This window comes from Portunus trituberculatus, chromosome 42, assembly GCF_017591435.1.
Source record: "Portunus trituberculatus isolate SZX2019 chromosome 42, ASM1759143v1, whole genome shotgun sequence".
In the NCBI taxonomy this organism is placed as follows: Eukaryota; Metazoa; Arthropoda; class Malacostraca; order Decapoda; family Portunidae; genus Portunus; species Portunus trituberculatus.
The window spans coordinates 14,510,882-14,534,704 of record NC_059296.1 but is presented as its reverse complement, the minus strand read 5'-3'; the positions used below and the strand labels follow the sequence as shown (position 1 = coordinate 14,534,704).

Genomic DNA, 23,823 nt, shown 5'->3' with positions numbered 1-23,823 from the left:
CAGTCCCAAACAATCAACAAAACTCAAGTAAAACAACACTCCATTTCATTTCCGTTCCATTGAGTTCATCCAATCTGAAAAGCTGAATTACCAAAAGAATAGCAATACAGGAACCATGTATCAGATTGAAAAGGAGCACAATGGTTTTATAGAGGAGAATTTTGACATAGTGTAGGTTTTTTCTCCACAAACGAGAGAGAGAGAGAGAGAGAGAGAGAGAGAGAGAGAGAGGTGCAATATAATACACATTATCATCAACTGCTTTCAAAGACGTCAGCTGAAAAGTATACAGAAGAAAAAAGAAAAGAAAAAAGAAAAAAAGAAAGGAAAGAAAGGAAAAGAAGAAGAAAAGAAGAAAAAAGGAAAGAAGAAAGAAGAAAAATATGATGATGCTGAATTTCGCATTAGTAGAGCACCTTTGTAAATCTTCCCTGTAAAAGATGTGAAAAACCGACATAACGACATAATGGACACTTCCAGACACTTTAATGGCAATCCCTCACGTGCTACAAATTATGCTTGATTACTCACAGTATTTTCTTGGCGGGACAAACTGAGGATAAGAAAAAAATAGTTGTATTCGAAACCTGTTAAACTCTTGAGCGATTCACAAAGAGGGAAGGCGAGCGAGGGAGTGCGTAAAAAGGGAAGGAAAGGGAAAGGAAGGGAAGGGAAGGGAAGGGAAGGATATGGAAAAAGACAGGAAATGAAAATGCTTAATGAAGGAGGAATTAGCAATTGTTAAGAAAAGAGATGTGAGGGAGAGAAAGAGAGGGAAAAACGAAAGAGAGAGAGAGAGAGAGAGAGAGAGAGAGAGAGAGAGAGAGAGAGAGAGAGAGAGAGAGAGAGAGAGAGAGTATCGGATCTTAAGTGGGAAAGTTTGTTGTTGGTTTCACTTACCTTTAAAGAGATTCACCCTTCTAAAACATTGAACCCCCCTCCCTCTCCCCGTCTCTCTCTCTCTCTCTCTCTCTCTCTCTCTCTCTCTCTCTCTCTCTCTCTCTCTCTCTCTCTCTCTCTCTCTCTCTCTCTCTCTCTCTCTCTCTCTCTCTCTCTCTCTCATACTAACCATCACCTATAGGGACCAGTAATGCATGTCAGTATGAAAATGTTTGATAATGTAAAGGCATGGTTCACACTTGTCAAATTCGACTGAAATTGTGAGTTGTAGACTTGAAAAACCAGTCGCAAACAAGACCGATAAGTTGGTCTTCTTCAGCCCATTTGAGACCTCTTTTGCGTTGTGACGTGAAGGAGAAAAGTTTGAAAATGTTGTGTCCAGCTGATGTAGAGATGTTGGAGATGATGAGGGAAAAGAGGATATTTGGTGAGGGAAAAAGAGGATATCTGGTGAGGGAAAAGAGGATACTTGGTGAGGGAAAAAGAGGATATTTGGTGAGGGAAAAAGAGGATATCTGGTGACGGAAAAAGAGGATATTGGTGAGGGAAAAAGAGGATATCTGGTGAGGGAAAAGAGGATATTTGGTGAGGGAAAAAGAGAATATCTGGTGAGGGAAAAGAGGATAGTTGGTGAGGGAAAAGAGGATACTTGGTGAGGGAAAAAGAGGATATCTGGTGAGGGAAAAAGAGGATATTTGGTGAGGGAAAAAGAGGATATTTGGTGAGGAAAAAAGAGGATATCTGGTGAGGGAAAAAGAGGATATTTGGGGAGGGAAAAGAGGATACTTGGTGAGGGAAAAAGAGGATATTTGGTGAGGGAAAAAGAGGATATCTGGTGAGGGAAAAAGACCACATATGGGATCCCAAAAATTAATTCTACAGAAAAAAAAAAACTTACGTAAATTGAGGTTGAGATAGCTGCCACTCTCAAAGAACTGCTTCCCTGTATGCATAGTGTTCTTGGAGGTGAGAAATGAATACTTGTGGTGATTGAATTTGATCGCAGTTGTGCATAGTCTTTTTAAGAGTAAATCACCGCTTCGACATCTTCCCGGAGGAAGACATCTGGTTGGGTATCTGTTTGTTTACATTCACTTCCCGCCAACCAATCGATACTTCTAGTCGCTATGTGTGAACGTGTCCCGACTAGAAGGGTTCAGTCGATACATCTAGTGACTTGCAATTTCAGTCGCATATTGATATGTGTGAACCTGCCTTAATTGATATTTTACTATGAAACAACGATTTTTTTTTATTACTTCAAGTCTTGAATGCGTATAAAAGGAAGAGAAAAAACCCAACATCCATTTTTCTTTTTTTTTTTATAAGTATACCAAAACAGGAATTCAAGTTCAATAGATTGCAAGGCTTTCCATATAGATGCTTAACTAAGAACAAACGTACCTTTATCATTCCAAAGTAAAAAACAATATGACATCCACAGAAATGTTTGTCCTTTACTATATACATGTTCTATCTTCACTGCACATTGTCAAGATGAAGAGTTTACCAGGAAGTAATGACTGCAGCTGTTTTAAAGTTGAAAGAAAAGTCAGAATACATACAAGAAGAGAGAGAGAGAGAGAGAGAGAGAGAGAGAGAGAGAGAGAGAGAGAGAGAGAGACATAAAACTCAATCCATCACTTCGTGTACTCCTTGTTAGATAAAGGTGACAAAAATTATATAACCTTGACGTACGTAGCGAATGATGATGGTGATCAACTATTTTCCTTTCTTTCTTTCAACACATGTGGTTTGGGTGATGGAATATTTATTTTCTATCCCCAACTCAGTGGAGTGTGTCTATTAGCTTTCTCATTCTTGCTATCTCCACCGAAACAACCTTTATCTCACTTGCCGAGTGTTCAAAAGATCCAGTGACACCAGTAATACATGTAATGCATCAATGTTTATGTGTATGATGCGTGTTCATGTATACCTACAGTATACCTTCAGCTCTGATTATTTTCTCAAGATACACTTGCCAGCAGACGAGCTGAATACGCCGCCATCAGGGCATTTCAGAACGAAAGCGATGCCCTTGCTGCACAAGTAGTAAGCTGAAGGGTCATCTCTCTTGGCAAAGACTCCTTGAAGGTTCTTGCAGTCATCAGCTGAGAATGAAACTGTTTTTAGCTAAGACATAATAAGTATTTGTAGTTAGGCTGGAATGAGTAAGGAAAATGGTCATCACATTTGCTTTCTTACTTTGCTTCAGTTCTTCAGTGGTTCCAACTCTTAAAAATTAATGTTATACCACGAACTGTGAATTTGATTGTTGATGATTAACTCAAAACTCAACAAATAGAAGTTTTTACTTACGATTGATATACTTTTGTGGCTCTCCGAAGTCAAAACTTTTCTTGCGGCGCTGCTCACAAGACACATTCTCTGGCAGATCACAAGAGTGTTTTTCATCGTTGAAGTAGAGTCCACCGAGACACTCGTGTTTGACTGGGATGCCGTCTCCATTACCTGAGGAATGCATCAGTATATTTACATATAGATTTGCTAATCAACTAATCAGTTCTTGCCTTTTACCTTTACCTAAGGATGCGGTGTAAACCTACCTCGTATTTTGTCAAGAACACAATTACAGAAGAGCAGAGATTTTGTCTTTTCACTTACACTAGCCTAAGAGGACATAACTTAAAGCATACAAACGTATGTTTTGCAAAGTAATCAAGTAAATTGAAAGAAAACGAGCCAAAACTCTCTCCTCCAAATCCAAGATTCACACTTGGATTTTTTTCTACTGTGAACCAAGTATGTAGGTACACTTCTTCTTAAATAGAACTTACACTTATAGTACTCGGTGCAAGCCTCTGCAGGATAGAGACATTCACACGTGGGGTCACAAGTTGGGGGCTTCTCTGGTTGGCACTGTGGATACTGATCCTGGATCACACACTGGCTTAGCTGTGGGTCGAACACTAACCCCTCAGAGCAGGTGTGGAACTCAGCGTTGGCTCCAGGCTGGCATGTCAGAATATTGAAGGTCACATCAATAATTAGGCTTAAACAAAAGCTAAAGGTGTGATTTTTGCTAATCTCTTCACAAATTTTAGTAAGGAAAATTCAGTTTATCAAATTACAAATAAACAGCTAGAGCAAACTTTTATGAGTAAAAAAAATATTCATATTTAATTGTTTAAGATATATCTTTTATAGAAAGAGTGACAAGAGAAACTTTAGATGTCAAAGAAAATTCAACTTTGATCACTTATAAGATAATAGAGGAATTGCCATCTTCAACAGAATATTTTGGTAGAGAAAGTCCACAAACCTCGCAGTAATAGTAGGAAGTACAGTCTTCAGGATGAGGCCTAACACAGCATTCACAGTCACATATATCGGGCTTCAGATTGGGTGGCTCTGTAGGTACAATGGGCTCAGGAACGAAACACTCTGAATCACTGGTAGCGATGCACTTCGCATTATGAGGCCAGTCACACACCCGCAGTACGGGATTGAAGTGAAGGTGGAAGGGACATCTCTTAACATACGGTGCTCCATTCAGACACCGAATCCATTTACTGCAGTCTTGTGGATGCGGGAAGATCCCTTGTCTTTCTGGGCATGACAATTCACAGTTCTCTCCACCACCTCCGCTTCCATCATTACCACCATCTCCGCCATCACCACCCTCTCCACCATCACCACCACCTCCTCCATTACCACCATCTCCACCATTACCATTTCCACTGTCACCACCGCTTCCTCCATTCTCACCATCTCCACCATTACCACCATCTCCACCGTCACCACCACTTCCTCCATTGCTACCATCTCCACCATTACCATTTCCACTGTCACCACCGTTTCCTCCATTGCCACCATCTCCACCATTCCCATTTCCACCATCACCACCGCTTCCTCCATCTCCACCATCACCACCACTGCCTCCTCCACACGGTTTGCCTTCAGGAGTCAGGTAGTTGCCAGTGACACAAGGCGTGGCGCCTTCATGGTTGCAGGTCAGCTTGCTTTGTTGCCAGACAGTGCCGGGAGCACAGGGCATCTCCTGAGGTCCGTAGGGCGCGCACTGGATGAACTTGCGGCAGTCAGTAGGATGTGGCAGGTACTTGCCAAGGGTACAATTAATGATACAGCCGTCAATGACATGGCCACCACCACCGCCATTGCCACCATCTCCGCCATTACCACTATCTCCACCATTACCACCATCTCCACCATTACCACCATTGCCACCATCTCCACCATTACCACCATCACCATTGCCTCCATTGTCATTGTTGCACTTCCCACAACTCTTTGGGCAGTTCTCTGCAACGTATTTCTGCCAGGAGCAGTCTCCGTCAGTCGGCTTGCAAACACAGTCCTTATTTGCAGCCCAATACTTGCAGTCAACAGCCTTGTCTTTGCATACTTGATCTCCGCCACCACCTCCATTATCACCACCTCCACCATCACCACCATTCCCACCATCTCCACCATTGCCACTACCTCCACCATTGCCATCTCCACCATTACCACCTTCATCTCCATTTCCACCATCACCACCACCTCCTCCATTGCCACCATCTCCACCATTACCATTTCCACCATCACCACCACTGTCTCCACCACAGGGCTTGCCTTCAGGAGTCAGGTAGTTGCCGGTGACACAAGGCGTGGCGCCTTCATGGTTGCAGGTCAGCTTGCTTTGTTGCCAGATAGTGCCGGGAGCACAGGGCATCTCCTGAGGTCCGTAGGGCGCGCACTGGATGAACTTCCGGCAGTCTGTAGGATGTGGCAGGTACTTGCCAAGGGTGCAGTTAATGACACAGCCGTCAATGACATGGCCACCACCACCGCCATTGCCACCATCTCCACCATTGCCACCATCTCCACCATTCCCACCATCTCCACCATTACCACCATCACCATTGCCTCCATTGTCATTGTTGCACTTCCCACAACTCTTTGGGCAGTTCTCTGCAACGTATTTCTGCCAGGAGCAGTCTCCGTCAGTCGGCTTGCAGACACAGTCCTTATTTGCAGCCCAATACTTGCAGTCAACAGCCTTGTCTTTACATACTTGATCTCCGCCACCACCTCCATTATCACCACCTCCACCATCACCACCATTCCCACCATCTCCACCATTGCCACTACCTCCACCATTGCCATCTCCACCATTACCACCTTCACCTCCATTTCCACCATCTCCACCATTTCCTCCATTGCCACCTTCACCACCACCTCCTCCATTGCCACCGTCACCACCACCTCCTCCATTGCCACCATCTCCACCATTACCATTTCCACCATCACCACCACCTCCTCCATTGCCACCATCTCCACCATTACCACCGTCTCCATTACCATTGCCACCATCACCACCACCTCCTCCATTGCCACCATCTCCACCATTACCATTTCCACCATCACCACCACTGTCTCCACCACAGGGCTTGCCTTCAGGAGTCAGGTAGTTGCCAGTGACACAAGGCGTGGCGCCTTCATGGTTGCAGGTCAGCTTGCTTTGTTGCCAGATAGTGCCGGGAGCACAGGGCATCTCCTGAGGTCCGTAGGGCGCGCACTGGATGAACTTCCGGCAGTCTGTAGGATGTGGCAGGTACTTGCCAAGGGTGCAGTTAATGACACAGCCGTCAATGACATGGCCACCACCACCGCCATTGCCACCATCTCCACCATTGCCACCATCTCACCATTTCCACCATCTCCACCATTACCACCATCACCATTGCCTCCATTGTCATTGTTGCACTTCCCACAACTCTTTGGGCAGTTCTCTGCAACGTATTTCTGCCAGGAGCAGTCTCCGTCAGTCGGCTTGCAAACACAGTCCTTATTTGCAGCCCAATACTTGCAATCAACAGCCTTGTCTTTGCATACTTGATCTCCGCCACCACCTCCATTATCACCACCTCCACCATCACCAGCATTCCCACCATCTCCACCATTACCATTTCCACCATCACCACCACCTCCTCCATTGCCACCATCTCCACCATTACCACCGTCTCCATTACCATTGCCACCATCTCCACCATTACCATTTCCACCATCACCACCACCTCCTCCATTGCCACCATCTCCACCATTACCACCGTCTCCATTACCATTGCCACCATCTCCACCACCTCCTCCATTACCACCATCTCCACCATTACCATTTCCACCATCACCACCACCTCCTCCATTGCCACCATCTCCACCATTACCATTTCCACCATCACCACCACTGTCTCCACCACAGGGCTTGCCTTCAGGAGTCAGGTAGTTGCCGGTGACACAAGGCGTGGCGCCTTCATGGTTGCAGGTCAGCTTGCTTTGTTCCCAGATAGTGCCGGGAGCACAGGGCATCTCCTGAGGTCCGTAGGGCGCGCACTGGATGAACTTCCGGCAGTCTGTAGGATGTGGCAGGTACTTGCCAAGGGTGCAGTTAATGACACAGCCGTCAATGACATGGCCACCACCACCGCCATTGCCACCATCTCCACCATTGCCACCATCTCCACCATTTCCACCATCTCCACCATTACCACCATCACCATTGCCTCCATTGTCATTGTTGCACTTCCCACAACTCTTTGGGCAGTTCTCTGCAACGTATTTCTGCCAGGAGCAGTCTCCGTCAGTCGGCTTGCAAACACAGTCCTTATTTGCAGCCCAATACTTGCAATCAACAGCCTTGTCTTTGCATACTTGATCTCCGCCACCACCTCCATTATCACCACCTCCACCATCACCAGCATTCCCACCATCTCCACCATTACCATTTCCACCATCACCACCACCTCCTCCATTGCCACCATCTCCACCATTACCACCGTCTCCATTACCATTGCCACCATCTCCACCATCCATTGCCACCATCTCCACCATTACCATTTCCACCACCCACCTCCTCCATTGCCACCATCTCCACCATTACCATTTCCACCATCACCACCACTGTCTCCACCACAGGGCTTGCCTTCAGGAGTCAGGTAGTTCCCGGTGACACAAAGCGTGGCGCCTTCATGGTTGCAGGTCAGCTTGCTTTGTTGCCAGATAGTGCCAGGAGCACAGGGCATCTCCTGAGGTCCGTAGGGCGCGCACTGGATGAACTTCCGGCAGTCTGTAGGATGTGGCAGGTACTTGCCAAGGGTGCAGTTAATGACACAGCCGTCAATGACATGGCCACCACCACCGCCATTGCCACCATCTCCACCATTGCCACCATCTCCACCATTTCCACCATCTCCACCATTACCACCATCACCATTGCCTCCATTGTCATTGTTGCACTTCCCACAACTCTTTGGGCAGTTCTCTGCAACGTATTTCTGCCAGGAACAGTCTCCGTCAGTCGGCTTGCATACACAGTCCTTATTTGCAGCCCAATACTTGCAGTCAACAGCCTTGTCTTTGCATACTTGATCTCCGCCACCACCTCCATTATCACCACCTCCACCATCACCACCATTCCCACCATCTCCACCATTGCCACTACCTCCACCATTGCCATCTCCACCATTACCACCTTCACCTCCATTTCCACCATCTCCACCATTTCCTCCATTGCCACCTTCACCACCACCTCCTCCATTGCCACCGTCACCACCACCTCCTCCATTGCCACCATCTCCACCATTACCATTTCCACCATCACCACCACCTCCTCCATTGCCACCATCTCCACCATTACCACCGTCTCCATTACCATTGCCACCATCACCACCACCTCCTCCATTGCCACCATCTCCACCATTACCATTTCCACCATCACCACCACTGTCTCCACCACAGGGCTTGCCTTCAGGAGTCAGGTAGTTGCCAGTGACACAAGGCGTGGCGCCTTCATGGTTGCAGGTCAGCTTGCTTTGTTGCCAGATAGTGCCGGGAGCACAGGGCATCTCCTGAGGTCCGTAGGGCGCGCACTGGATGAACTTCCGGCAGTCTGTAGGATGTGGCAGGTACTTGCCAAGGGTGCAGTTAATGACACAGCCGTCAATGACATGGCCACCACCACCGCCATTGCCACCATCTCCACCATTGCCACCATCTCCACCATTTCCACCATCTCCACCATTACCACCATCACCATTGCCTCCATTGTCATTGTTGCACTTCCCACAACTCTTTGGGCAGTTCTCTGCAACGTATTTCTGCCAGGAACAGTCTCCGTCAGTCGGCTTGCAAACACAGTCCTTATTTGCAGCCCAATACTTGCAATCAACAGCCTTGTCTTTGCATACTTGATCTCCGCCACCACCTCCATTATCACCACCTCCACCATCACCAGCATTCCCACCATCTCCACCATTACCATTTCCACCATCACCACCACCTCCTCCATTGCCACCATCTCCACCATTACCACCGTCTCCATTACCATTGCCACCATCTCCACCATTACCATTTCCACCATCACCACCACCTCCTCCATTGCCACCATCTCCACCATTACCACCGTCTCCATTACCATTGCCACCATCTCCACCACCTCCTCCATTACCACCATCTCCACCATTACCATTTCCACCATCACCACCACCTCCTCCATTGCCACCATCTCCACCATTACCATTTCCACCATCACCACCACTGTCTCCACCACAGGGCTTGCCTTCAGGAGTCAGGTAGTTGCCGGTGACACAAGGCGTGGCGCCTTCATGGTTGCAGGTCAGCTTGCTTTGTTCCCAGATAGTGCCGGGAGCACAGGGCATCTCCTGAGGTCCGTAGGGCGCGCACTGGATGAACTTCCGGCAGTCTGTAGGATGTGGCAGGTACTTGCCAAGGGTGCAGTTAATGACACAGCCGTCAATGACATGGCCACCACCACCGCCATTGCCACCATCTCCACCATTGCCACCATCTCCACCATTTCCACCATCTCCACCATTACCACCATCACCATTGCCTCCATTGTCATTGTTGCACTTCCCACAACTCTTTGGGCAGTTCTCTGCAACGTATTTCTGCCAGGAGCAGTCTCCGTCAGTCGGCTTGCAAACACAGTCCTTATTTGCAGCCCAATACTTGCAATCAACAGCCTTGTCTTTGCATACTTGATCTCCGCCACCACCTCCATTATCACCACCTCCACCATCACCAGCATTCCCACCATCTCCACCATTACCATTTCCACCATCACCACCACCTCCTCCATTGCCACCATCTCCACCATTACCACCGTCTCCATTACCATTGCCACCATCTCCACCACCTCCTCCATTGCCACCATCTCCACCATTACCATTTCCACCATCACCACCACCTCCTCCATTGCCACCATCTCCACCATTACCATTTCCACCATCACCACCACTGTCTCCACCACAGGGCTTGCCTTCAGGAGTCAGGTAGTTCCCGGTGACACAAAGCGTGGCGCCTTCATGGTTGCAGGTCAGCTTGCTTTGTTGCCAGATAGTGCCAGGAGCACAGGGCATCTCCTGAGGTCCGTAGGGCGCGCACTGGATGAACTTCCGGCAGTCTGTAGGATGTGGCAGGTACTTGCCAAGGGTGCAGTTAATGACACAGCCGTCAATGACATGGCCACCACCACCGCCATTGCCACCATCTCCACCATTGCCACCATCTCCACCATTTCCACCATCTCCACCATTACCACCATCACCATTGCCTCCATTGTCATTGTTGCACTTCCCACAACTCTTTGGGCAGTTCTCTGCAACGTATTTCTGCCAGGAACAGTCTCCGTCAGTCGGCTTGCAAACACAGTCCTTATTTGCAGCCCAATACTTGCAATCAACAGCCTTGTCTTTGCATACTTGATCTCCGCCACCACCTCCATTATCACCACCTCCACCATCACCACCATTCCCACCATCTCCACCATTGCCACTACCTCCACCATTGCCATCTCCACCATTACCACCTTCACCTCCATTTCCACCATCTCCACCATTTCCTCCATTGCCACCTTCACCACCACCTCCTCCATTGCCACCGTCACCACCACCTCCTCCATTGCCACCATCTCCACCACCTCCTCCATTACCACCATCTCCACCATTACCATTTCCACCATCACCACCACCTCCTCCATTGCCACCATCTCCACCATTACCATTTCCACCATCACCACCACTGTCTCCACCACAGGGCTTGCCTTCAGGAGTCAGGTAGTTGCCGGTGACACAAGGCGTGGCGCCTTCATGGTTGCAGGTCAGCTTGCTTTGTTCCCAGATAGTGCCGGGAGCACAGGGCATCTCCTGAGGTCCGTAGGGCGCGCACTGGATGAACTTCCGGCAGTCTGTAGGATGTGGCAGGTACTTGCCAAGGGTGCAGTTAATGACACAGCCGTCAATGACATGGCCACCACCACCGCCATTGCCACCATCTCCACCATTGCCACCATCTCCACCATTTCCACCATCTCCACCATTACCACCATCACCATTGCCTCCATTGTCATTGTTGCACTTCCCACAACTCTTTGGGCAGTTCTCTGCAACGTATTTCTGCCAGGAGCAGTCTCCGTCAGTCGGCTTGCAAACACAGTCCTTATTTGCAGCCCAATACTTGCAATCAACAGCCTTGTCTTTGCATACTTGATCTCCGCCACCACCTCCATTATCACCACCTCCACCATCACCAGCATTCCCACCATCTCCACCATTACCATTTCCACCATCACCACCACCTCCTCCATTGCTACCATCTCCACCATTACCACCGTCTCCATTACCATTGCCACCATCTCCACCACCTCCTCCATTGCCACCATCTCCACCATTACCATTTCCACCATCACCACCACCTCCTCCATTGCCACCATCTCCACCATTACCATTTCCACCATCACCACCACTGTCTCCACCACAGGGCTTGCCTTCAGGAGTCAGGTAGTTCCCGGTGACACAAAGCGTGGCGCCTTCATGGTTGCAGGTCAGCTTGCTTTGTTGCCAGATAGTGCCGGGAGCACAGGGCATCTCCTGAGGTCCGTAGGGCGCGCACTGGATGAACTTCCGGCAGTCAGTAGGATGTGGCAGGTACTTGCCAAGGGTGCAGTTAATGACACAGCCGTCAATGACATGGCCACCACCTCCGCCATTGCCACCATCTCCACCATTACCGCCATTGCCACCATCTCCATTGTCGTTGTTGCACTTCCCACAGCTCTTTGGGCAGTTCTCTGCAACGTATTTCTGCCAGGAGCAGTCTCCGTCAGTCGGCTTGCAGACACAGTCCTTATTTGCTGCCCAATACTTGCAGTCAAAAACCTTGTCTTTACATACTTGATCTGCGCCACCACCTCCACCATCACCACCATTCCCACCATCTCCACCATCTCCACCATTGCCACTACCTCCACCATTGCCATCTCCACCATTACCACCTTCACTTCCATTTCCATCATCTCCACCATTTCCTCCATTGCCACCTTCACCACCACCTCCTCCATTGCCACCGTCACCACCACCTCCTCCATTGCCACCATCTCCACCATTACCATTTCCACCATCACCACCACCTCCGCCATTGCCACCATCTCCACCATTACCACCGTCTCCATTACCATTTCCTCCATCACCACCACCACCTCCATTGCCACCATCTCCACCATTACCATTTCCACCATCACCACCACTGTCTCCACCACAGGGCTTGCCTTCAGGAGTCAGGTAGTTGCCAGTGACACAAGGCGTGGCGCCTTCATGGTTGCAGGTCAGCTTGCTTTGTTGCCAGATAGTGCCGGGAGCACAGGGCATCTCCTGAGGTCCGTAGGGCGCGCACTGGATGAACTTGCGGCAGTCTGTAGGATGTGGCAGGTACTTGCCAAGGGTGCAGTTAATGACACAGCCGTCAATGACATGGCCACCACCACCGCCATTGCCACTATCTCCACCATTACCACCATCTCCACCATTGCCACCATCTCCACCATTTCCACCATCTCCATCATTACCACCATCACCATTGCCTCCATTGTCATTGTTGCACTTCCCACAACTCTTTGGGCAGTTCTCTGCAACGTATTTCTGCCAGGAGCAGTCTCCGTCAGTCGGCTTGCAAACACAGTCCTTATTTGCAGCCCAATACTTGCAGTCAACAGCCTTGTCTTTGCATACTTCATATGTGTTATTTCCTCCATTGGTGATACAGGAACCACAGCTTTTAGGACATGCAGCAGCTACATAAGATTGCCATGAACAGTCACCATCTGTAGGCTTGCAAACACAATCATTATTTGCAGCCCAAAAGATGCAGTCATATACTTCATCCTGACATTTACCTTCTCCATCTCCACCATTGCCTTCACTTCCATCATCTCCACCATTACCGTTTCCGCCATCGCCACCACCACCTCCATTACCACCATCTCCACCATTACCATTTCCACCGTCACCACCGCTTCCTCCATTGCCACCATCTCCACCATTACCGTTTCCGCCCTCGCCACCACCACCTCCATTACCACCATCTCCACCATTACCATTTCCACCGTCACCACCGCTTCCTCCATTGCCACCATCTCCACCATTACCATTTCCACCATCACCACCACCTCCTCCATTGCCACCATCTCCACCATTACCACCATCTCCACCATTACCATTTCCACCATTACCATTTCCACCATCACCACCGCTGTCTCCACCACATGGCTTCCCTTCAGGAGTCAGATAGTTACCAGTGACACAAGGCGTGGCGCCTTCATGGTTGCAGGTCAGCTTGCTTTGTTGCCAGATAGTGCCGGGAGCACAGGGCATCTCCTGAGGTCCGTAGGGCGCGCACTGGATGAACTTGCGACAGTCAGTAGGATGTGGCAGGTACTTGCCAAGGGTGCAGTTAATGACACAGCCGTCAATGACATGGCCACCACCACCGCCATTGCCACCATCTCCACCATTACCACCATCTCCACCACCTCCTCCGTTGCCACCCTCTCCTCCACTCCCATTTCCACCGTCACCACCACATCCTCCATTGCCACCGTCTCCACCATTATTTCCACCACCAGCACCATCGCAATTGCAACCACCACCACCATTCTCACCACTACCACCACTGTCTCCTCCACAGGGCTTGCCTTCAGGAGTCAGGTAGTTGCCGGTGACACAAGGCGTGGCGCCTTCATGGTTGCAGGTCAGCTTGCTTTGTTGCCAGATTGTGCCGGGCGCACAGGGCATCTCCTGAGGTCCGTAGGGCGCGCACTGGATGAACTTCCGGCAGTCAGTAGGATGTGGCAGGTACTTGCCAAGGGTGCAGTTAATGACACAGCCGTCAATGACGTGCCCGCCGCCGCCTCCGTTCCCACCATCACCACCATTACCACCATTGCCACTGTCTCCACCATTACCACCTTCACCTCCATTGCCACCATCTCCACCATTCCCATCACCACCACCTCCTCCATTGCCACCACCTCCACCATTGCCACCGTCTCCACCGTTGCCGTCTCCACCATCGCCACCACCTTCACCTCCATTGCCACCATTTCCACCGTTTCCACCATCACCATTGCCACCGTCTCCACCACTTCCACCATTTCCACCGTCACCACCGTTGCCACCATCACCACCTTCTCCACCATTTCCACCATTGCCACCATCACCATTACTGCCACCACATGGCTTCCCTTCAGGAGTCAGGTAATTGCCTGGTATACAGGGCGTTAAAGTCTCATGGTTGCAACTGAGTTCACTTTGCTCCCATACAGAATAGGGAGCACAGTGTATCTCCTGATATGGTGAACACTGAATGAATTTGCGGCAATCACTTGGATGTGGCAGGTACTTAGCATTGGTGCAGTTGATAACGCAGCCGTCAACAATGTGAATGCCTCCATCTCCACCGTGTCCTCCATCACCACCATTGTCACCATTTCCGTTTCCTCCATTACTGTCACCTCCACCATTTTCTCCACTACCTTCACCACTCCCGTTGCTTTCTTTGCTTCCTGACTCCTTACTTCCTGACTCCTTACTTCCTGACTCCTTACTTCCTGACTCCTTACTTCCAGACTCCTTACTTCCAGACTCCTTACTTCCAGACTCCTTGCTTCCTGATTCCTTACTTCCAGACTCCTTGCTTCCTGATTCCTTACTTCCAGACTCCTTGCTTCCAGACTCCTTACTTCCAGACTCCTTGCTTCCAGACTCCTTACTTCCAGACTCCTTGCTTCCAGACTCTTTGCTTCCAGACTCCTTGCTTCCAGACTCCTTGCTTCCAGACTCTTTGCTTCCAGACTCCTTGCTTCCAGACTCTTTGCTTCCAGACTCTTTGCTTCCAGACTCCTTGCTTCCAGACTCTTTGCTCCCAGACTCTTTGCTTCCAGGGTGCTTGTGTTTATGGGAAATTACATTTTCATCCGATGTAAAGGAAAATATTCTCTTCCTCACTGCCTTTCCATCTTTGCATTTGCCACACGACTTTGGGCAACTGTGAAGAACAAACGTTTGCCAGTCACACACGTCTCCTTGACAGGTACATCCTCCCTCCTTCACGAAGACATCACAGTCGCTTCGGTGGTCGACACAAGCTGTCTCGATAAAAGAACCAATCTCCCACGCCCCCTCACTGCAGTCTACGTTAATGGCCAGGTCACACTGGGAAGTATCACGGTTAAACAGGAGTCCGCTGCTACAATAGTGTTTCACAGCCTTGCCATTCTCACCTGTGAAACAAATATTTATCTCCAGCATCAGTGAGGTAGATGTAAACGTTCTTTGTACATGTTTTTATTGTAGTTTTAGTTAATTTACTTTCAGCGAATGCGTTATATGATATTATATCATGGTCATAAATGTCCATAAAGAGAAAGAATGATCACTTTTCTTTCATTTTTGTTTTGCTTTCATCATCCAAATTATAACATTACTCTGACCAATAATAGAAGAAATAATAATTAATATATAAACAAGTAAAAAAAAATTTTGATCTCTCGTTTCATATAGTTATTGTAAAACACACACACACACACACACACACACACACACACACACACACACACACACACACACACACACACACACACACACACACACACACACCCGGTAGCTCAGTGGTTAGAGCGCTGGCTTCACAAGCCAGAGGACCGGGGTTCGATTCCCCGGCCGGGTGGAGATATTTGGGTGTGTCTCCTTTCACGTGTAGCCCCTGTTCACCTAGCAGTGAGTAGGTACGGGATGTAAATCGAGGAGTTGTGACCTTGTTGTCCCGGTGTGTGGTGTGTGCCTGGTCTCAGGCCTATCCGAAGATCGGAAATAATGAGCTCTGAACTCGTTCCGTAGGGTAACGTCTGGCTGTCTCGTCAGAGACTGCAGCAGATCAAACAGTGAAACACACACACACACACACACACACACACACACACACACACACACACACACACACACACACACACACACACACACACACTCACACTGCCAGAAAGTAGAACACTGGTCAGCGGCAGGATAGCGGCAGTTGTCACAGGAGCAGGGAGGAGCTTGAGGACACTGGGTGTTCTCCTTTGCGTCGCACTGCTCGGCCCGGGCGTTATACATAAGGCCGTTAGGACACTCCGTTAGGTGCTCCACGCCATTCTGTTAATACGTTGCAGTGATGAGAACATAAGAAAATTAGACAAGCTTCAAGAAACCACGAGTCCTGCACGTAGTACTCCCTTTGTCCTTATTTCCACCTATCATCCTCATCCTTTAAATTGTCTAATCTTTTGAAACTCCCTAATGACTCAGTACTAACGACCTGATTACTGAATCTACTTCATTTCATCTACCACTCTGTTTTAGATTTCTTTCCTTCCTATCTTTTTAACCTTTGACTGAAAAAACTTAGATTTTAAAAACCAGGTTGAAAAAGGCTCAGTGAATGAGAAAGAATGCAGTGCGTGACTGCTGACTGGTAACTGATGACTGATCACTGGGCTGGATATTAAAGTATGTATAAGGGGCACTATGTAAGAAAATTAGAAAACAAACAAACAAACAACACACACACACACACACACACACACACACACACACACACACACACACACACACACACACACACACACACACACACACACACACACACACACACACACACATGCCTCAAAACAAAAGAATAATGTAATACTATGTACAAATAATAAAGGCGCAATATATCGTAATAAGGTACAGCGTACCCATAAATAAAGAGGAAGAATGAAGGAGATTATATGACATTTACTGTAAAGAAATAAAGGAGAGAAAGAGAAAAGGAAGGAAGGGATTTGTGAGGTGTTTCATGAAGCTGCTTCAAGACTTTTATCTTATGGAGTGAAAAATATTAACGGAACGGTATTATGAGAGAGAGAGAGAGAGAGAGAGAGAGAGAGAGAGAGAGAGAGAGATTGTGATTGCGCCACATATATTTCACTATCTCAAACGTTGATATGTGAAGATAAGCTTCACTTCACATTTTCTTCATCTCCGTGTCACTAATCTTATCAGCTTCATTCTCCAGTTAATTAAAAAACAAATGTCACGTTGTTGAAGCCACAGGTGTAAAGGATTGATTTTAAGGAAGGTGAGGAAAGGGATAACACCTTATAAAACAAGAGTGATAACAGAAAGGGAGAACAAACAGCAGCATATATATATATATATATATATATATATATATATATATATATATATATATATATATATATATATATATATATATATATATATATATATATATATATATATATATATTTTTTTTTTTTTTTTTTTTTTTTAAGTAAGGTAGTATATTATCTAAGAGAAAGAAAGACTTCTCTCCATCTTTTCTCCAACCATGCGGCAACTGGAAAAAATAAATGCCATGCAACGTAAAAAGAAAAAGGAAAACAATGAAGTAAATGAACAAGACTGCTAAGAAATCTAAAAGCAGACGAACTATTATAATTTCTATGCATTGCTGGACTACCAGCTATAATATCAGTGAAGCTGCAAATTTACCTACCTTTTGCTACGACAGAGGAGGAAGAGGAGGAGGAGGAGGAATAGTGAAAAAAATTACTCACAGCGTCACAATGATAGTAAGCATCGCAGCGGTAAGGATGAGGCTTCGTACAGGTACCCCCGCAGTCACACGTCACCAGTCCATCCGTGGGACCGTCGGGAACGAAAGGTACCTGAAGATCGCACGACCTCTTGAAGGGGACGCAGTGGGCCTCCTTTGGGACGTCGCATGACCCCGAGCCGCGTTGTAGTGCAGATTGGAGGGACATCTCTGGGATACGTAGGACAAGAAGTAAGCGTGTGAATCAGTTGTCCTCTCTTTTTTTTCTTGAACATTATTTATCTTTCACAATTACTGAAGTTAGTGTGTGCGGAATACAATATTGCAATATTAGTAGCCTACTGTAAAAGTAAGAGAAAATGCGAACACAAAATATATAAATGAAAATGGTTTTAAACATAATTAGCCGAGAGAAACTATACGAAACTCTTGATAACACCAAATCTCACAATTATGGTATTTCATAGGTAAGTGTAACCCCGTCACTTTTTTTTTTCACTTTTCCCCTGGCATCTCATAATCCCTTCCCTGCATCCACGCGTCCCTCACCTTAACGTAGGGCACGCCAGCGATGCAGTGGACGTACAGGACGCAGTAGGTCGGGTGCGGGTACTGAGCGTCAGGCTCCCCGCATGTCAGACTGTGACATACACGGCTCGACAATTCATTCAGCGGCGTCCCTGAAATTGTTCGAGTTTTTTTTTCATTTTTTGTGAAACGGGGATCAAGAATCGATGCTTCTACGTGGAAGTAAAAGAAATATATACGAATGCATCCAAGACAGGATGCTCACGTGACATGCTATTTTAGGAAGCTTGCTGTTACTTTCATTTGGTAAGTCACTGAGAACCTACAAGTGAATAAAAAGGAGAGACATTTCCGAGATCATCAGTGACTGAATCGCCTTGATTCAGCATGGTTTGCATTAACTTCAATAACTATGTAAACAGTGTACGTAGCAGTTAATTCAGCACCCTTGAAGGTAGCCCTGCCCGAGTTATAGAAACATTATTCTACTATCATATCAGAAATTTAGATTATAATTTGAGAAATTTTTCCTTCACATAATATGCAATAAGATAATATAAATATCAAGCGGGAATTACCCATCTGTTGTGAGACAAGCAAAGTCATTATCCCTGAAGGAGTAAGGCGGGGAGATATATCACTGCCAGAACTATTTAAATTATACCTCGTCCAAGTATAGGTAACTACAGAACACGTGGATAGATCAAGTAATTAACGTATCATTATAAGTAATAGAACTGTCTATGATTTACGAATGACGCAATTTTGGTTTGCACAGTATACAGAGTTTGGAAGAAAATGGGAAGGACCCAATGATTTTTTTTTTTTTTTTTTTTTTTATCTGAAACGATGTCAAGGAACTTGTAGCACTGTTCAGTGTTTAACGAAAGAACTTCATTGATAGTGAAGATGATATTGTCAGTTATTGTAATTACTAGTTATTAAATACAATAACTTAGTACATAATGAATATTGATAGGATGGAAAACATCTAGTAGACAAAAACATAACCCTGTGAAGATTTTGTTCTGCACCTGGAAACATAATGTGTTTATTTGTGGTTCCGACCAAACTAGAAATGTAAGTAGTGTTCTTGCAGCGTCTGTCAATGGGTTGAAACATGAGAATCAACTGTAACAAGATAATGTCAAAGCATCGGATAGGTTTGTTTTTAGAAATATCCATAAAATAATCGGGAGGATATAGACTGTAGAACAATCGACATTGAACAAAAAAAATTTGAGAAAAAAAAATAATTGTGATATAAACCAAAAGGGAAGAGGAAAATAGATATGTACATTATGTGTGAAAGCTAAAGAACAGTTGATGAAGCAAGGCCTGTATTCCAAGAAAACTATATACGAATCAAAGTTAGAAATCAGGCATAGAGGCACTAGTCATGTTGACGATTCATTTAACTTGTCCTTGTCGATGACGGCAATGATGGAGCCCTTTCAAGACCACGACGTGTAGAATTGAACACTATTTATAAATTAAAATGGGCAAAAACAATGTACAGTAATAATGATTTATACAGACATTATCTCATATGGAGCGGTTAAGAAAATTTTAGAAGATAAAAAGGCAAACATAGGCAAGCACCTAGATTTAAGGGTGCATTTGCCTCAATTTTAGTTTCATGCGCCAGCGTTGTTGTAATTGGAAATGGTTCGAAAAATGCAATATAATACAAATATGTGAAAAGCGAGATACTCACTAGCTTGGGTTCCTTGGGCAAGAAAACTATGCCCACTAACAGGACGAGGGCCAGAGGGGACAGAACCCGTGTACGGGCCCCCATGGTTCTCGTCGTTCTATTTCCAGATGGCAAAGATGAAGCAAGCTGAAATCTCTGTGCAAGACTGATCGAAGGGCGGGACCGGGAAGTAACAACCCGGCAAAGTGGCGAGCTCCTCTGGGTACCGGCATTATATACCCACCAGGCTTATCACACCATGGTGTTCTCGTCTTACGTGACAGATCATGGCGACAACCCTTTTACTGAAGGCAATTTCGTTCATATCAAGAAAAAGTAAAAGACCCCATCTAGAGTCAATAAACTCTTGGAGAGTTGGAAATGTCAGAGTAAAAAGGGAAGACGATTTCACAGATAATAACAAAAAGAAATGAACTATGAAAGACAAGTACATATAAACAAATTACAATAAATTAAGAGAACATTAGGTAGATTGAAAAAAAAAGTTGATAAATAGTAGAAAAAAATAAGTAATGACAAAATGAGGTAGGAGGAAAGAAAAAAATTAGCAGAGTAAAGTTAATCGATATAAACATCGGAAGATGACATTGAATATATATGAACATCAAGCGTAAATATAAGAGAATATAAAAAAAATAATGTTATTTCCCTTAGCACCAACTAAAATAACTCCAACATTATAGAGTTTTGCCCATATTTTTCCTTCGAAATTTCATCAAATTTCAGGTACATGCGGTATTTCCATGACGTAGTTATTAACTTACCTGGCTATATATCTGCAGGACCCGTCTTACCGAGCAATTCATCCACCATTAGTGTTGGTTGATATACGAGTTACTGTGGAAATGTGGGAAAGGTAAACCCTCATGTCACAGCCGCACGTCTCGCAATAAGGTGTATCATCCAGAAAACCCTTGATTAATTTCAGGCTAGTGAGGCAGAGATGAGCGCCGAGGGTACGAGCAGCTATATCGTATATATAGATAAATCTAGTAAATAATCATTTACTTTATAATATCATAAGCATAACGCAATACATAGTAGAGGTGTGTACTGTGCATTACTCTCTCTCTCTCTCTCTCTCTCTCTCTCTCTCTCTCTCTCTCTCTCTCTCTCTCTCTCTCTCTCTCTCTCTCTCTCTCTCTCTCTCTCTCTCTCTCTCTCTCTCTCTCTCTCTCTCTCTCTCTCTCTCTCTCTCTCTCTCTCTCTCTCATTACAACTCGTGACATTTGCCGTCAAATCCCCTCCCCTCCCCCACCAGTGGTGAACGATATCCGTGCCACAAGATACGCACCGCTTTTCCTTCCGAAGCTGATGCTAAAGCCACGGAAATTGCTTAACTTAATGCTTCGTTCAGGCGGTGCTTTGGGTTCATAGGCAAAGGATTATTAGGAATTTGTTATTGTTGTTCTTTTGATTTCTTAAGTTATTATATATCCTGTGTGTGTGTGTGTGTTGGGGTGTGTGGGTGGGTTGGTGGAGGGTGATGATTGTGATGGTGGTGGTGATGATGTAGTTTTGGAATATAATGTTATTGATATTTTATTATTATTATTATTATTATTATTATTATTATTATTATTTATTTATTTATTTATTTTTATTTTATTTCATTATTATTATTATTTCTATTATTACTATTTTTACCATTATTATTGTTATTATTATTATTATTATTATTATTATTATTATTATTATTATTATTATTATTATTGTTATCATTATTACTATTATTATTATTATTATTATTATTATTATTATTATCATTATTATTATTATTATCATCACCATCATTTTCACGATCATTATTATTACCTTGATAGTAGTTTGTATTATTGTTACTAGAAGTAATACTTAGACGAGGAGGAAGAGGTTCGAAGAGAAGAAGAAGAAGAAGAAGAAGAAGGAGTAGGAAGTGGAAAAAGATGAAGAGGAAATGGAGAACAGTGAAGTTGTTGTTGTTAATGTTCTAGTCGTCGTCGAAGAAAAGCATTCATTACAAAATATCATTCCTTCTTGAACTCCCAAGCCTTACGCCTGTTGTCAGTCTAATTTCATTTAATGGGGTCGCCATGGTCCAGTGGAACCATGCGCGCTTTAGGATCCGAGGGGTATCCTAGCGCACGAGTTCGAATCCTGTCCAAGGTCTGAGTGAAGGTTGGGCTTCCTCACTCAGGGCAACGGTTTCTAGCTGGTGGCCTTTGAGATAGGAAGTACCCTTAAAAGTATCCCCTTTAGCCCATAAATTCCCGTGAAAAGCCCATATGGAAGAAATAAAAAAAAATAGACAAATCTAGTTAATTCTCTCTCTCTCTCTCTCTCTCTCTCTCTCTCTCTCTATATATATATATATATATATATATATATATATATATATATATATATATATATATATATATATATATATATATATATATATCTTGAGGAGAAAGGAGGCGAACCAACTCCCATCTTCCTTTTCTAATTTTCATTCTATTTACAGTAGGAGAAGCAAAGAAAGAAATGAAGTAATCACCACATAGTGGAGGAAAGTGATTGACCATCAGCGACTATTACTACTTTCCAACATATCCACATACATATCTGAGCCACACAGTCAGTCACACATGAAGAAATTGACAAGTTATCTTTATTTATTCACGCCTTCTTTGAGGCAACTTTTTCACCCTTTACCCTGATGTGAGAGGATAGAAGGAAGGAGAAGGGAATGGAGAGAAAGGGAAGGGATGGGAGGGGAGGGGAAGGGAAGGGAAAGGAATCAGGAAGTAAGATTAATGGTCGATCGAGGCCTGTACGTATGTAGTAATTCCCTTCAATCTTTCCCAAGCTCCAGGTTATTACCTTCCATGATATGTAAAGTTTATCTCGCCTTTATCTCAGGATCTGTATGACATTTGACATTTCCCAAATATTCTGTAGGTCACCTTCGTCTTCTGTTGTGTTGTGTGTGTGTAGGCTGATGAAGAGAGGGCTGGCTATAAAATAACTAAGCATACTGTTTCTTGAAGAGCTTAAAATAGAGAGATCTGAAAAAAAAAATACACAAAAAACATAAATCGATCAAGCATAGTGGATAAAGTGGTGATCGTGGGATCGGGCAGATGCCCACGTGTAGGTTTGAATACCTTGCCATTTGTCGAGTAGCTTAAAGTTACCTACATGTCACCATGATGCCCAGGTTCTAGGTTGTTACGCCAAAGATGCGTTTGTATGGTGATATGGGCCCTAATATGGGTACCACTATAAATAAGATTGCCTGCGCCACTAATGGGTGGAAGCTTAACAAGGTTTCCAATATTCAAGTTCTGCAGGCGCTATAGGCTAGGACATAAAAAAAAATCTACTAAATCTCCACAACCAGTATTACTTCTTTAAAACTCTTTCCATTCTTTATAGTTCCTCGGTTCCACTCCAGTACTATTGCCACTATAATTTCATCCCTCATCAAGCGAAACGACTCCCAATCACGCACATTCCAATGAATCTGTTTCAAGTCACCTCCCTGTAGTGCTGGAGAATCACCCATGACGAAACCATCTTCGAGCAAAATATTAATTACCAAACGCTCAAGGGGTTATGATACTAGGACCACGACTCCCACTAGGGTAACACCAGCAATAAAGTCCTCTCGTAAACTCCTCTTGTGGCTGGTGGGATTTGTGATCACTTTACTGATGTCGTTTTTGTCGTCTCCATTAATCTTCCTCTGCCATGTTCCCGGA

The 23,823-nt window shown here is 45.4% G+C and overlaps 1 protein-coding gene across 1 annotated transcript; it reads right to left on the bottom strand.

Moving 5' to 3' along the window:
* Positions 1-2,203: 2,203 nt before the first annotated feature.
* LOC123517372 lies at positions 2,204-20,272 on the bottom strand. Its single transcript, XM_045277383.1, has 22 exons — positions 20,102-20,272; positions 18,406-18,536; positions 17,858-18,066; positions 16,247-16,409; positions 13,407-15,499; positions 12,788-13,049; positions 12,491-12,634; positions 11,711-12,076; positions 10,988-11,131; positions 10,205-10,348; positions 9,482-9,625; positions 8,669-8,812; positions 7,847-7,990; positions 7,134-7,277; positions 6,322-6,465; positions 5,500-5,643; positions 5,163-5,200; positions 4,850-4,984; positions 4,187-4,618; positions 3,702-3,876; positions 3,223-3,375; positions 2,204-3,014 (listed from the first exon to the last, which is right to left on the bottom strand). Exons 3-22 carry the CDS (start codon positions 18,062-18,064, stop codon positions 2,863-2,865), a joined length of 5,472 nt encoding a protein of 1,823 aa, XP_045133318.1. The 5' UTR covers positions 18,065-18,066; positions 18,406-18,536; positions 20,102-20,272; the 3' UTR covers positions 2,204-2,862.
* Between the last annotated feature and the right edge of the window lie 3,551 nt (positions 20,273-23,823).

Coding starts and splice junctions, on each gene's coding strand:
- LOC123517372 (XM_045277383.1), bottom strand. CDS start 18,064: ATGTCCCTCCAATCTGCACTACAACGCGGCTCGGGGTCATGCGACGTC. Junction 13,050..13,406: donor GAGATGGTGGTAATGGTGGA/GATGGTGGCAAT, acceptor TGTGTTTGCAAG/CCTACAGATGGTGACTGTTC. Junction 12,635..12,787: donor TGGAGGCAATGGTGATGGTG/GTAATGATGGAG, acceptor CACATCCTACAG/ACTGCCGCAAGTTCATCCAG.